The sequence below is a fragment of the Cololabis saira genome, chromosome 22 (genome assembly GCF_033807715.1).
Source record: "Cololabis saira isolate AMF1-May2022 chromosome 22, fColSai1.1, whole genome shotgun sequence".
Taxonomy (NCBI): domain Eukaryota; kingdom Metazoa; phylum Chordata; class Actinopteri; order Beloniformes; family Belonidae; genus Cololabis; species Cololabis saira.
Window position 1 is genome coordinate 24,461,691 of NC_084608.1, and position 13,981 is coordinate 24,475,671.

General features: G+C 43.9%; 1 protein-coding gene across 3 annotated transcripts in view; it reads right to left on the minus strand.

Moving 5' to 3' along the window:
- Nucleotides 1-435: 435 nt before the first annotated feature.
- The window catches only part of gli3 (GLI family zinc finger 3), a 119,015-nt gene continuing 105,469 nt past the window's right edge, over nucleotides 436-13,981 (minus strand). For all 3 annotated transcript variants that reach the window (XM_061712984.1, XM_061712985.1, XM_061712983.1), the window contains exons 11-15: nucleotides 10,248-10,397; nucleotides 9,993-10,157; nucleotides 8,896-9,186; nucleotides 5,849-6,242; nucleotides 436-4,810 (exon numbers count right to left, since the gene is read on the minus strand). In XM_061712984.1, coding sequence (XP_061568968.1) covers nucleotides 2,454-4,810; nucleotides 5,849-6,242; nucleotides 8,896-9,186; nucleotides 9,993-10,157; nucleotides 10,248-10,397 — 3,357 coding nt within the window. In that variant the 3' untranslated portion in view covers nucleotides 436-2,453. The remainder of the gene's footprint in view (nucleotides 4,811-5,848; nucleotides 6,243-8,895; nucleotides 9,187-9,992; nucleotides 10,158-10,247; nucleotides 10,398-13,981) is intronic.

Below are 13,981 nucleotides of genomic sequence, written 5' to 3' on the forward strand. Positions count from 1 at the left end.
CCTTCAATTGAAATAAGTAGAAAAATCTGCCAGTGGGACAAGATTTATCTTCTCATTACAAGCAAAAAAAATGTTCTACTTATTTTAAGTGAAAATCTACTTGAAACAGGTGAAAATTGTTGTTTTTTGAGTTTTTGAGTCTTGTCTTAAGTGTAATGAGATTTTTTTGACTAAAAATTAGACATTTTAACTAGAAATAAGACAAATATTCTTGTTAAGATTTTGAGTTTTTGCAGTGTAGTAACTAGTGAAATCGATCATGTTGTTCTGATTTGCATTTGTAGTTATTTTATATGTATTAAATAATAGAATAATCAATACAAAAACATTTACATTTTCCCTTGAAGCCAAGGTGTGGCGGCTGCCATACCTTGCCATACCCAATTGACGCCCCTGCATAATATACGTACAAAAAAAGGGAAAAGAGACTTAAAATATAATTTCCGTTTTTATTAAAACAATACAAACATTTGTTGTCAGATATAAAAGAGCGAAGCGGCTCTGGTGTCGGAGGAGCGGCGCTGCGCACTCGCAGCTCCGCGCGGAGCCAGATCCGCCTGGCCTTGACCCAGGGCCCGCCAATCCCTGCTTTCCAACTCACTTCTTTATTGGTCGCCGCATTTCTTTTGCTAAAACTACAGAAAGAGTAATGTATTTACATAATATATATAAAAGCACAGTAAATGCGAAAACTTAAAAAAAAAAAAATCAAATCAAAGAAACGTAGAATGCATTTCGCAAATCTTAACTTCTCTGATATTCAGACTTTTCATATATAAATGTTCTGTCACTTTTTATCCTTATCCAGGTCTCACAAGACACTTTATATGTTTAAATTTTTTTTTTTTTTTCAGTATTCACAATGGAAGATTGGCAGTGATCTCGTTTTACCAACTGGCAGATACGTTTAAGGCACATACCTCAATGATTTCCTTCTTTCAAAGGAAATGATTTCTACTTCTTTGAGATAACAAAAACACCATTAATGCACAGCTACAAAAATGACAAAAGTACCGAATGACGATAAAACAGTTTGTACCTCATTGCTCCGACGCTGGATAAAAGGTAAACTACTCAATATTCTGTGTGCAGTCGCAGACGACTGCAAGGCAATACTAACACTATTGACAAAGTCACTGCAATACTTGATGGCAGTACACATTCTGAATTTTAAGAGCTTTGGAGAAAAACAATACAGATGATTTCCTATAAAAACCAAACACATTGACTTGCAGCACGTTTCATGTGCTGTGGACCTTATCATGTCTTAGTCATTCTATGTAAAAATACCATTTCTGTCCACATGGGGGGATGCAGATCTGCTGTGTTGAAAAAAAGAGCCACTGTGCTAATAATACTGTGCTTAGTGCATGGAGACGGTCCGGCATATCTTGTAATACCACTTTGTCCCACTAAGAGTGCACTTCATAGTGTCTTGCTCCATTGAGGTTTGTTCTGATATGCTGCCCCCAGGTGGCCAGAAGTGGTACTGCTGCACAGAGTGGTCGACAGAAGTACTCGTATCACTTCTTGTAAGCATATGTAAAGCACCAAATCAAGGACTGAACGTCCATTAACACATCAGCTCCAAACTATCGTGCAATCCAACATCAAAAATCAGACCACAGACAAAAAATATAAAAGCACTGTTATATACATTTGTGAGTACCTTACCAGACTAACTAAATGAAGCCATGTAGATATCAAGTAGACAACAATATATGGTGTCTTGAAGACTTGGATGTGTGCGTCAATTTTTTCTTTTTTTGGATAACTTTTTGGACTCAATCTTGACGGGAAAAAACAAAACAAAACAAAACAAAACAAAAACAAACAAAAAAACACCACTTGGTAAAACTTGATAGAAGCACAGAAACATTTACAGCTTCACAAAAGTAACATATAAAAACAAAATGACGACAAATGTAAATATACCACTTATTAAAACCTATGTTGTAAAAAAAATTGTCAACGGGGTCTGTTTAATTATTGATCCATGTGTCACGCCCTTATTCAAAGAAAGGGTTGAGCGGTTTTGTACCTGTTGGATTAAAGCGGTCGAGTCTTTGCACGTGGGCCAGTCCATGTACTTATATGTACTTATATAGAGAGTACATGTACTGCAAAAAACAGTGACAATATGCAGAATACTGGTCCAAGGACATGAACATTTGCTCACCATCACGTAGTTATACAAAGATAGGGGCTTCCAAAAATAGCCTTCATTCCAGAAAAGGAATATAACTATTTCTCTATACATATTTTTTGACCATCCCAATTCTGTGTAGGATAACACTTTTACAAAATTAGAGTTTGGCAAATGCTATTTCAGAACACTTTCAGTACATGATAATTGCCACTTTTTTTTTTTAATTCTTCACATACACCAACATTTGTCTCTTCTGTTTTCCTTTTTTTATCCTAAGAGAGGAGAAAGCAGAGATAAAGAGCAGCTACTGCATGATGACCAAGAACTTGCTCTCCTCAGCAAGGGTGGTGAGAAGAGAGTTCATGTCTCCAATGGCCATGTTGTTTGCGCCTGGAGCCACGCTGTGGAAGGCAGCAGATGTCCGAGGGGTGGTGAGACGTGACGAGGTCCTGGACATGCCCTGGAAGATGGAGGGACTCAACAGCCCAGACACCAAGCTACCCTGGTCATAGCCATCTTCCAGTATGGAACCAAAGTCCAGATTTACCCCTTCGTCGAATACGCCGGGCATATGGCCATTCACGGTGCTCGTCACTTGGTCTGAACCAGGAGAGGGAAGCGCCGCTGAATTCCCATTGACACCAGGAGTTCCCTCAGGCTCAGCACCGGAGTCCAACAAGCTCTGGTCCTCCAGAACAGGGAATGACGAGGCCTCGCACTCGGGGAGACAGTCCACGAAGCCTTCCTGCAGGTATCCGTGGTCTGGGTTCTCTAGTTTCAGCCCAGATACCTGATGTGCAAGAGAACACTGGTCTCCATTCCTCTGCAGTTGCTGTGACTGGTTGGAGTTGGGGGGGATTGCTCCGGACCTCTCGGGGCCGAGGTACTGCTGGGTCCTGATTGAGTTCTTGTAAGGGTGGATGGGTGGATGAGGAGCATGTACCAGGCGATTCTGATAAGGAACATTTCCCTGGGGGAGGTTGTTGAGGCTGTCCATTGAGCCCCGGCTAAGCATTAGATTGTTTCCAACCTGCCAAGAGGTGCTATTGCCCTGGTTCTGCTGGAAATGACTCTGTTTTTGAGGTCCGATTGACGCCTGCTGTTTCAGGTCCTGGGGAAGAGGCCCGTCAATGACCTGCGAGAAGTTTGGCCGGCCAAAGGCATTTGCAGAGTTGTCACCAGTGCCCCCCATCTCCATGCAGGAGTTAGGGGATCCCTCTAGTTTAATAACAGGGTTGACAGGGCAATTGTTTTGGGGCTGATTAACCTGGGCACAACTGTTCTGAAAGTCAACAGACACCTGCTGCTGAACCACCATGTTTCCGAACCTGCCAAAAGGAGCAGCCGTTGATCCGTACTCTGCGGCGGGCCACCTTCCACACTGTGGATACAGATTTCTTTCCCTCTGAGGAGACCTGTCAGCACTTCCAGAACTTACTTCATTCCACTGGATGGGAAGCTTACAGGGGCTCTTCCTCTTTGCCATTTGCTGTTGCTGGGGATTGTGAGATCGAGGGAAGGTCCAATTCAACCCTGAACTCTCCATCGCCTCTATAGACTGATGGGAGGTGTCCCTTTGGCTAGAAACTATTTGGTCTTCATTGTGAACAAAAGAGCCACCGTCCATTTGTACCTGGGAGCGCAGATACTGCACCAGTTCATCCGGCAACATATCCTCATCACCGAGCAACAGACCAGCGTCCTCGTCATTCTCCATGGCCAGAGCTTCTAAAGCCGCATGTTCCGCTATGCTCGAAGTGTACGGTGAGTGCTGAAGGCCCGTCTGCAAGTTCCCCTCTGAGCGCGTGTAGTTCTGCAGGCAAAAATTGCGAGGTTCAGGTACAGAATGATGAGCCAGAGGGGGAAGCGGGTGGAGGTTATTAAGGCTATTGAAGCGTTGCACTGGGGGCAAACTGAAAGTTTCAGGAACATGCGTCCGCACTGGGTCGCTGGCCCTTCGGTTCCCGTTCAGCGGTCCCTCGCCAGGATATAAGACCCTCCTCCTGTAACCTGGATGTGCCATGTAACCGTTGCTGTACCCAGTGCTGCTCTCAGTGCAGCGAGGCGGTCTCACAAGAGGTGGCAAACACTGGCCGCTGCTACCCTCATCCATCATGGCCATGCGAGTCTTCAAGCTCATGCGCTCCATGTTGGGTAGAGGGGTAGGCGGCGGTCCACCGGTAGCTGCTGCGTACTTGGCTTTCAGGTGGTAGTGCTGAGCTGGAGTTAGATTGAGCATGCCCCGTGACCCGCTGCCTCCAATGCCTGTTCCTCCTCCCACACCTCCACAGCTCCCGGCTAAATACATCCCCACGCCTCCTCCTACCCCACCTCCATACTGGCTGGCCTCGCTGGACCGGCGCGAGGCATCTGTGGAGATGGGATCATAAGAATCGGTGGAGCTGAGGTTGTGGTGGCGCCGGTGATGAGCGGCCGCCATTGTACCCTCGCTTTGGGAAGCCTGGCTGGAGCGTCGACTGGAGAAGCAGGGGGAGATGCCCGAAGAGCGTCGACTGCTGCTCAGGTAGGCGGAACTCGTGCCGCTGCCGCTGCTGTCCCGCCGGTCTCGGAGCAGATTTAGCATCGTTAGCTCTGTGGGGCCATACTCATGGATGGGCGGCGGAATAGCAGACACCCCCAACTGCCTGCCCGGACAGGATCCTTGGGAGAAGGACACATGCAATTACAGAAAGTTAATACACCAATAAAGAAATATTAAAAAGGATGAAAGAGAGGAGGCTAAATAAGTTAAATGTGAATTTGAAAAAAGATCTCTAAAAATAATGCTACCAGATACAGTTCATTTAGCCATGAAACATTTCATTACATGCTATTCTCTCTGGAATGATGTACAGCTTGATACAGTCTTCACACCATTTTTCAGCAGAACACTATATTTTCAGCATTTGTTTTGCTTTAATCTTTCAGCTAGATCAGGGGTCGGCAAACCAAAATGTTGAAAGAGCCATATTGGACCAAAAACACAAAAAAAACAAATATGTCTGGAGCCGCAAAAAATGAAAAGTCTTGTATAAGCCTTAGAATGAAAGCAACACTTGCTGCATGTAGCTATATTAGTTATAACTGGGTCCTCGGCTGAAAATGTAGCATGCTAATGTCTTTCCATATGACTCTTTTTGTCACGCGAATCTATGGAAGAGTATTAGGGCCAGGCAGGAGAAAAATCAAAATAATATTTTAGAGGAGGAAGATTTTTTTTCATTATGCACTTTGAGAAAAAAGTCGAAATGTCGAGATTAATGTTGAAGTACAATTTTGAGAAAAAAGATGAAATGTCGAGAAAAAAGTCAAAATGTCGAGATTAAAATGGAAAGGAAAAAGGAAGAAAAAAAAGAAGAAAAAAAGAGAAAAAAGAAGAAAAAAAGGAAAAAAAAAAGAAGAAGAAAAAAGGGAAAAAAAAAGTCAAACATTTTTGAAAAAGCTCCAAGGAGCCACTAGGGTGGCGCTAAAGAGCCGCATGTGGCTCTAGAGCCACGAGTTGCCGACCCCTGAGCTAGATGAAACTCAGGATAATCAGTTTTTAAAATTATGTCTGTGGGTACTTTATAATGATAAACTATCAACTTCATTAGATGTGAAAATCTAAATAAAGAAGAAAGTTCGATATTCATGTCGGCATCAAACTGAAAGGCTTTAAAATGAAACAACAAAAGTAAAAAAAAAAAAAATGAAGCTCACCTTTCCCCAAGATGTTGGGCACTGCAGTGGTTTTGGGGGGCGGTGTAGGGGACAGGGCCCCCACCCTGGGCAGCGCTCCGTTCACCTGCTTCAGCCTCTCCATCTTCATGTGCTCCATCCAGCGCAAGGGGCGGCCGATGCTTCGCCTCGCCTGCAGGGTCAGCATGGCCGCTGTTGCTGTGGAGACCGTGGAGTCCATGATGGGGGCTGGCTCACCCTCACACTCCTCTTCTGCCTCCTCTTCATGTTCCTCTTTCTCCTCGTCCTCCTCCAGCCCCTCCCCTGGCGAGCGTCCAGCGCTCACAGCAAGCTGGACTCCACCGCTGGGATAGGTGCTGACGGGGGACTGGTCACTGCTGCATGTAGACTGACCGCCAGGGCTTGGCTGAGACGTCTGCCACACACGGACAAATAAAAACTACATAAGTGGGGCATTATAAAGCTTGCTTAGGCAAAAGTATACGGTGTTGTATGGAAGGTATGTAGGAACTGAAAGTGACAAACGATGATTCAATGTTGTGCTGTGAATGACACAACCAATGATAATGACTTGTGGATAATTCACTTCCCATTATTGAAAACAGCTGTATTCATGACTTCAAATAATGAGCTGACAAGGGCTCTTTGGTAGGTTAAACAAAAACTATCAGGAAACCATGTCAATGATGTCGACCATCATTGAAAAATAAAACTATTTTCACAGATAAAATGCTTTGATTGACAAATGAAAACAATTGTAATGAATATATATCCCATGTTCAGTGGAAACTTTGACTTTACATCTTGGTTTCAAAGAGGCCTTTGGGATTGACAGCAATTGTTTAAAAATGACGGACGTTTAGACTTTTTTTTACACTTTAACATTATACTGTGAGTATGAGATGGATCCAATATTTCTCAGGGCTTTTTGGAGATAGTTTCAAGAGTGACAACATACTTTCATGCACTTTTGCTTTGCTTACATGTGTAGCCCAGAAAGGAAACCTGCAGCAACATAACAGCTAGAAGGTGGGTGTAAACCAGGGGAAATTCTGCCCTTATATTTCCTCGCCGTGTTCTGTTTTGGTTTTTAGAGACTAAATTTAAGAGTATTTGTTGATAGTGTATGTCACAGTTTTAAACTATTTGTTTGTTTAGCTGTGTGTGATTTCTGAGTTGCAGTCAAACATTCAATCAATCACTGCAGACTTGCACAGTCATGGCCAATCACTGTACCTATGTGCCACAGCTGGTTACTAGGGGGGTTAATACTTGGAAGTAGGAGACAAAAAGAGCCTATAAAATCAGCTCTATCATGTAAAACTGTCCATAGTTCATCATTAGTGCCATTTGAGCATGGAATTGGGTCTACAGTATATAATCTTATCTTCGTTGCTGGACAAAGGACAGAGGAGCAACAGGACAGGGGTACATGAGGGGGCCAATAATGTTTCATATGGGGCCAATGCCCCCCTTGACCCCTGAATTGTCCAGGAAGTGACGTCGTTTTTAAAATGAATGTCTTTTTTATGTAAATTTCATTGACAGTAACTATAATTCAGTTCTGGATAGTATCTGTAAAACTTTGGGAATGGATACCTTTCTATGTTTCATTTTGGAGCTTTCCGGGATCCGTTTCCATTAGCAGGGGTCCTGGGTAGTTTTAAGGAGCCTAAGTCACTGACAGGTCCTTTATGAGGACTGGCCCCACAACGAGTATTTCGGGAATCTTTGTGAGGCTGACACAAACAGTGAAACTGGTGTACTATCGCCACCAAGTGGTAAGGAGTGGTAGTACGCTAACTCAGAGGACCGGAGAGGCTGCATCTCTATAGGTGGAGACAAAAGAACTGAAAGGGAAACCTTGTACTGGTCCGGCGTTACAATTACAACCCCCGGGGTTGTAATTGTTCATCAGTGTTAGTCAGGCCTCACCAGGATTTAATACATTTTTCATTTATAGTAGTTTTTCTATTTGCTGTAAGGGGCTCGAGTTCTTACTTCTGCATCCTCTACAGGTTAAACATCCGCAGTTGATTCAAAATAACATGATTCAAAACTGATCATGTGGCGATTTTAATTCATTTTAAGACACAGTTGAAGGTATTTTACCTCTGCTCCCAGAATGAACTAATCATTCATTTCCACATGAAAACAAAGTGCCTTTTTAATTCTCCTTTATAATGATCAAAATTGTGATTAATAACTCGCATCTGTATCAAAAAAATAAAAAATAGAATCAGTACTTGATGGATACTACATTACTGGAGCATGAGTAATGCCTCCTCCTGTGACCCTGATAGAATAAACACTTCAAAAGGCAAAATCATGTTTTGCTTCATTGTCAGAGAAAAGGCAAATAGGATAAAGGTCTCTTGTGAGAGCGGCTAATGCCTAATTAGATTGTTTACGGAACTTTAGGAACTCTGTTGCACTAAGGAATAATGAAATTACTTTTTTGGCATCCATAGTCAGAAGTGCTGGAAAGCTTTCTCACTCTGTTTACTGGAAAAAAGGATTTAGCAGCGGCTGCAGCCCTGGGCAGTGTCGGGCACGGCTTCAGTGCCCTTGCAGTTCTGCCCAAAGGCACGGGCAGTGCTCAGAGAAAAGCATCGCCTTTGGTAAATATCAAAAGAGTACACAACAATGTGAGAGGAATAACACTTTTATGAGTGATGAGAGATGGAGACCTAGAACGAGAACAAACGTGGAATGTTTTTTTGGAGGTGTGAAGAAGTTGATGAAAAAAAATGCAACAGATCAAGAAGCAATGAGGAAAAGAGGGAAAAATGAGACTTGGAAAGAATATTTTACGAATGTATATGGTGATGCCTGTCTCACCTGATTACCCACTGTCCTTAGAAAGGGAGGGAGAGAAATGCCAAAGCATTGAAAGGAGGAAAAGAGTGACTTGTTAGAAGAGTTCAGTGTTAAAAGTGCAAGGCTCGAGCTCAAATCAGACATTAATATTAGTTTTGATTCCTATGTTATGTTAATTCTAGGGAGTGTTAGACAAAACATTTAAGGTGTACTTTAAAATAAATATCAAAACTGAAGTGAAGTCTCACCATGGGCTTCTCCGTCTTGATAGACTTGAGCTGCAGACATTCATCCTGTTTTGAGGTAGTGTGGTTGTACTCCCTTTGGTCCGTGTACCCGCCCAGGGGCAGTTGCCCCGGCGACCGGCCCTGGCCGTTCCCCCCGGGCTCCCTGGGCTGGGGCGGGGGCCGCGGGTAATCTCCACGCTGCTTCTTGGTGACGTGCGCTTCGGGGCCGTGTACCGTTTTCACGTGTTTGCGTAAGGAGCTGGGGTCCGTGTAGCGTTTGGTGCAGCCTGGGATTTTACACACGTACGGTTTCTAGAAGAAAAAAATAAAAGTTGATTTACAACTCAGTAGCGCTGGGGATCGATTCAAATATCAAGAATCGATTCGATTCCGATTCTTAAGATTCAGAATCGATTATCACGATCCGATTCGATCCGATTCGATACAATATTGATTTGGGTTACTGTTAATAAAACAGTTTTTTCAGCTGTTGCATGAATTATATGACTGTCTAGTTATGCAACATATTAATACTAGTATTATATTGAGATTCAACAGCAAGTATTGGCAGCTAATGATGCTGTAAGGACCAATCAGCTCCCAGAATGCTGATAGAACTGCTTTCAGAAACATTGTGTGGATCAGAATTATCAAACAGATCCAGGGAGGAAACAGAGACGGATGAAATCAGTTTTATTTTTTCCCCATTTATAAGAATTTGGTTTTTAACATTTATGCAAATGTAACCCCAAGACAGTATATAAAGCAAAGAAATATAGACAATTTATGTAATTATAACTGAAACCATGAATGTTTTCATACCTTTAAACATATTTAAAGGCAAAAACATGGCACCAGTTATTCTCGTGTCCAACAAAATATTCCTTTTTTTGGCATAAACAAAAAAATACCAAAAGTTGTAATGTAATGATGGAAAAAAAAAAAAATAACATTTTTTTTTTCTTTAAATCGATCTTTAGACATATGAATCGATTTTTAGGAATTAATATGAGAATCGATTTAAAATTGGAGAATCGATCTTTTCAACACAGGCCTACAACTCAGTAAACCCGCAGGTTTAAGGAGGCCCGGCTGGGCGGCGGGGCTTCTGTTCGTACCTCGTTTGAGTGTGTGCGGTTCTGATGCTTGGCCCGGTCGGAAGCGTTGGAAAACGCCTTGTTGCAGCCCTCGTGCTCGCACACGTACGGTTTCTCACCAGTGTGAGAACGTAAGTGAGTTTTAAGGTTCTCCAGACGCGAGTAGGCCTTGGCGCAGCCTTCAAACTGGAGGAAAGAAAACAAGAACATGATCCACACATACTAAACCATAATAGATTATAATACAATAGTGTCATCTGCAAACAAGTGTCTTACTGTGCACTTGTGTGGTTTTTCTCCGGTGTGCCTGCGCATGTGGACCACCAGCATGTACTGCGCCTTGAAGGGCTTCTGCTCTCGGGAGCATTCTTCCCACCGACACACAAACTCCTTCTTCTCTCCGTGGATGTGGTCATTGTTGATGTGCTAGAAAAGAAGACGAAGGAACTTAAAACGGGACGACGTCGTCGTGTTCCTGCTGGTTGTACTTGAGAATCAGCAGTCTGCTGATTTTTGATTCGGCTCGGGGCCGTTTTTTGCTCAGCGGCACGAGATAATCTTTTCCTGCTATATTTTCCCCATTTAATTTTGTCAGTATCATTTACTCCGAAAGGCTTTCTTTCTTTTCTTCCTTCCTGTTCAGACTTTTTCTCTAATTCATTCTGCTGAAAAGTGCACAAAGGCTCGGGAGTCTCAGTGCCCGATCTGAACGGGATTTTCAAATAAAACCCTGTCACTTCACATCACTTTGGGCCCTCGCCACTCCATGACAAGTGCTGACAGTTGTGCTGCCGTGGCAACTTCCTTCAGCCTCCGTCTGAGGCTTAGAAAAAGCAGGGGAGGGGGGGAGAGAGGTGAGGAGATAGGACCAAAAATCAAAAGTTAAGTCAAGGCATCAGAAATGCGAGGGGCTTTACAACTCCAGCCAGGCATTATATCTGCAGGTGCCACCTTTGTGTCTCAGTTTTCCCTTTTCTACATCTTTCTTCTTCTTTTCTCACTCAGTCTCTTGTAAAAACGTGTAAGTGGCGGACGTTGCAGAGGAGTGAAAAGGGTAATTAGACAGAGGACATAAAAAAAAGCCTCTGGGGGAAAAAGAGTTGGAGACAACAGTGGTGGCATCTGAAGGAGCTTCGCGGGGGCAGTTCCAACCCTGAGAGACAGACAATATCCTGCCCAAAAGGAACCAGTATTATGACATTCCTGAGCAGCGGAAAAGGAATCTCTCAACCCTCAGGGGTGAATACTGAGGGACGGATGGACAGAGGGGAGATAAATGCAGGCTTGAGTTTAAATGCTCTTAAATTTAGGTTGAATCAATGCTTTGTCTGAGCCATACAGGAACAAAGAAAATAAAGTATCCATCGTGAGTTTCCCCCCAGGCACAATCTGACACGGGTCAGAACACGACCCCTGCCTGACATCCGGCAAAAATCTCCCCGATTTCGAACCTCCCAGTGAAGCCAAAGGAGGGATATCGACAAATGAGTCAGCACATGACAGCGGCGCGCAAAAGTAAAAGCAATCAGTAAAATTGACATTAATATATCAGCAAAGAACGTCCATTACTCTCGCTTGACGTTTTTTTAATTCTAAAGTGACAAAACAAGACTAATTCCTGGGAAAATGATTGGGAACCGGATGACCATAGACGGCAGTGAAGTTCCCCCGAGATCAATCTTTTTCCCCAGAGCTTCAGAAAACGCGGCTCTTCCTCTCCTTCTCTCCCTCGCTGTGAGGGAATCCCTGTGGCAAGCGATCGGTCTGTTGTGACCAGCGTTCAATATCCCCTGGCTGAGAGTGATGGGAGGGCGCCGCGGCGTTGGATCATGTGACACAGTTCACACATGCACTCGCGCTCTCTTGCTGTTCCTACAGATGAAGAAGGTCGTTGACGGGCGTGATGCATGAGCCCGCGAGCTGACAGAGAGAGGGGGCCGCCGCCAAACCTAATGGCATGATCTAATGGCAATTCTTATTGAATCAATAATCTCCATGCTGAGCAGACAGGTCCCGTTGGCCGGCTAAATCGACAAACAGGTGCTGATAGCGGCGGCGCGGCAGGTTATTCATCTTCCCCCTGCCAGCTTATCGGCCAACAACTGTAAAAACGCCACCAAGATGGATTTAGGAGGGAGTCGCGCGACAGGGAGCGCGAGGGACGCGGACACAGGGGAGACTGGAGCCGCCTGTGACGTATGAGAGGTGCACACAGGTGCGGGAGCGGCCTCCCCGGCCCACACCCCCGCCGCTCAGGCAGCCACGACCAAAAACAAACACACTCCTGCAGATTTTAAAACAATTAAACCTGGTCTGGTGTTTTATGTTAGCTAAAGGCCATTTTCTGTCCTGGAATTCCTTTTTACTCCTTCCAATTCCCAGCATATGCTCACTTTCGTATCCATTTCCACGTCCCCTTATCAAACCCTCTCTGGGACGCAGCGTTCATGCATTAGAATGCAAGCGTGCATGAAAAGAGGGCCTGTTTACAAGGCAATTTCACTAAGCGATGGGACCCGCAACACCGTTTAGCTTTATCAAACACCGCCTAATAAATCATATGCTCTTTTGTGATGTCAGTCGGTGAAGTGCTTTGTGTAAAGAGAGGGGAAGAATCGAGTATAAAAAAGAAAAAAAAAACAGGGGGCGAAGAAGGGAGGGAAAGGAGGGAGGAAATAAATGGGGTGAATTGAAACTGAGTGAGCCGAGGAAGGAGGGAGGATGAGAGCAAGTGAACGAGGAGCAGGGGGCAGGGAGCTGAAATTGGCATGTGTAATTCAGCACGGTCTTTTCATCTTGGAGTACGATACTCTCCACTGATAAGGGGCCTAATCCTTCTCCTGATCAAAAAAAATCTGCATTTTGCCAATTAAAGGCTTCTGCCAGCAGCCTGAGAGAGGGAGAGTGAGAAAGAGAGAGGGAGGCGGGCGGGGGGGGCTTTAGCCTGGGCCTGCGTTTATCTCGCTTTAACACTGGGGAGGTGCACAGCAGCCGTCTCAACGAGGCTGCACACGGGGAGAGCAGCACCCCCCCCCCATCACCAATCTCAGGACACCACCGTGCTGCCTATGGGGTAAAGAACAGAACACTCTGGCAGGAAGGAAAGACCTGATGAGCTGCGAGGACACACACATACAGACCACCAAGCCCCTCCGACAACCTGCCATGGAGTCTCCCACTGCTTCCAAAGTCACTACCGTACTTTCAGAGCTACGACAGTACAGACCTGGAATTTACCAGTGAAAAAGACTGAAATGTTTCATTCATCACAAACTGAAAAGAAGTAAGATGGTTCCTCAGTTATGGGTGTGAAGACTTGATTGTGTTTGCAATGACAGGATGCGTTCCCACACGGGAAACTACACTTAGAAGAAAAAAGTTCCGTTCTGCGATGGACCTCGCGACATATTTGCCCCTCGCCCAGCGACAGCTGCCCTTTCAAGACTGTGAATAAGATGAAGGTTATATCAAAAAATGATTGGAGTGATAATGAATCAGTACTGAAACAACGCTAGAAGAGCTTAGAGGACAAAATACATTTTGTGGAATATTTTTAAGCATTTTGTTTCACTGTTGTAGGCCCACATCACATCCTAGAGTACTACAGGAATGTCTCAGAAAATTAGAATATTGTGATAAAGTTCTTTATTTTCTGTAATGCAATTAAAAAAACAAAAATGTCATACATTCTGGATTCATTACAAATCAACTGAAATATTGCAAGACTTTTATTATTTTAATATTGCTGATTATGGTTTACAGTTTAAGATTAAGATTCCCAGAATATTCAAATTTTTTGAGATAGGATATTTGAGTTTTCTTAAGCTGTAAACCATGATCAGCAATATTAAAATAATAAAAGGCTTGCAATATTTCAGTTGATTTGTAATGAATCCAGAATGTATGACATTTTTGTTTTTGTAATTGCATTACAGAAAATCACAATATTCTAATTTTCTGAGGCAGTCCTGTATGTTCACGCTGCAAGCCTGAATCAGCTTTTTGCACAT